The 889-nt window shown below is 63.2% G+C and overlaps 1 protein-coding gene across 1 annotated transcript in view; it reads left to right on the plus strand.

Annotated features, from left to right (window-relative positions):
- The window catches only part of KLC3 (kinesin light chain 3), an 18,483-nt gene that overhangs the window by 15,872 nt on the left and 1,722 nt on the right, over nt 1-889 (plus strand). Inside the window, exon 9 of the mRNA XM_015416541.1 lies at nt 404-470. Coding sequence (XP_015272027.1) covers nt 404-470 — 67 coding nt within the window. The remainder of the gene's footprint in view (nt 1-403; nt 471-889) is intronic.

Genomic DNA, 889 nt, shown 5'->3' on the forward strand with positions numbered 1-889 from the left:
AAGCCTCTTTGCCCTGCTGTTGGCCCTCCAGAGGAACTGGTTGGCTGCTGTGTGAGGCAGGATGCTGGACTAGGTGGACCCTCACTGGTCTGATCCAGCAGGGCTCTTCTGATGTTCTTATCAAGGGAAGGCCTCGGCCTCCCTGCCCTGTCGTTGGCCCTCCAGAGGAACTGGCTGGCCGCTGTGTGAGGCAGGATGCTGGACTGGATAGACCCTCCCTGGTCTGACCCAGCAGGGCTCTTCTGGTGTTCTTCTCAGGGGAAGGCCTCGGCCTCCCTGCCCTGTTGCTGGCCCTCCAGGGGAACTGGTTGGCCACTGGGTGAGACGGGAGGCTGGACTAGGTGGACCCTCCCAGCTCTGACCCAGCAGGGCTCTCCTTGCGTTCTTCTCTCTCTTTTGACAGGCTGAAGCGGGCCACGTCTCTCAACGTCCTGCACGTGGGCGAGAGACCGGCTGCTGTGTCCCCCACGGTGAGTCTGGGGCAGAGGAGGGGCTGTTTCTGGACGTGCAGCCAGGAATGTTCTGGGGGGGGGCAGCAGTCACTCAATCCAGGGGGCTCTCCCGCTTCTCCCACTCTTCCCAAGGTGGCCGGCAGCCCTCAAGAGAGAGAGAGAGAGAGAGAGAGTGGACGGGACTCTGTGCCCAAGACGTTGCATTAGAGCTGACATGGTTTAAGCGAGGCTGGTTCCAGACCTTGTGGGGCCCTGGGGAGGAGACCCCCTTTCCCACCCACTCCCCCACACGTCCCACGACCTGCCCGTGCGCCCTTCAGTGCCCTGCCTTCAGCCCTTTCTCTGATGGCGCCGCTGGGCAGTGCTTGCAGCTGGACATGTGTGAAGCAGAGCACTCCCGTGAGCTGGGGGGAAAATGGCACGGGGGGGGGGGGGGG

Source organism: Gekko japonicus, unplaced genomic scaffold (assembly GCF_001447785.1).
Source record: "Gekko japonicus isolate JY-2015 unplaced genomic scaffold, Gekko_japonicus_V1.1 scaffold3087, whole genome shotgun sequence".
Lineage (NCBI taxonomy): Eukaryota > Metazoa > Chordata > Lepidosauria > Squamata > Gekkonidae > Gekko > Gekko japonicus.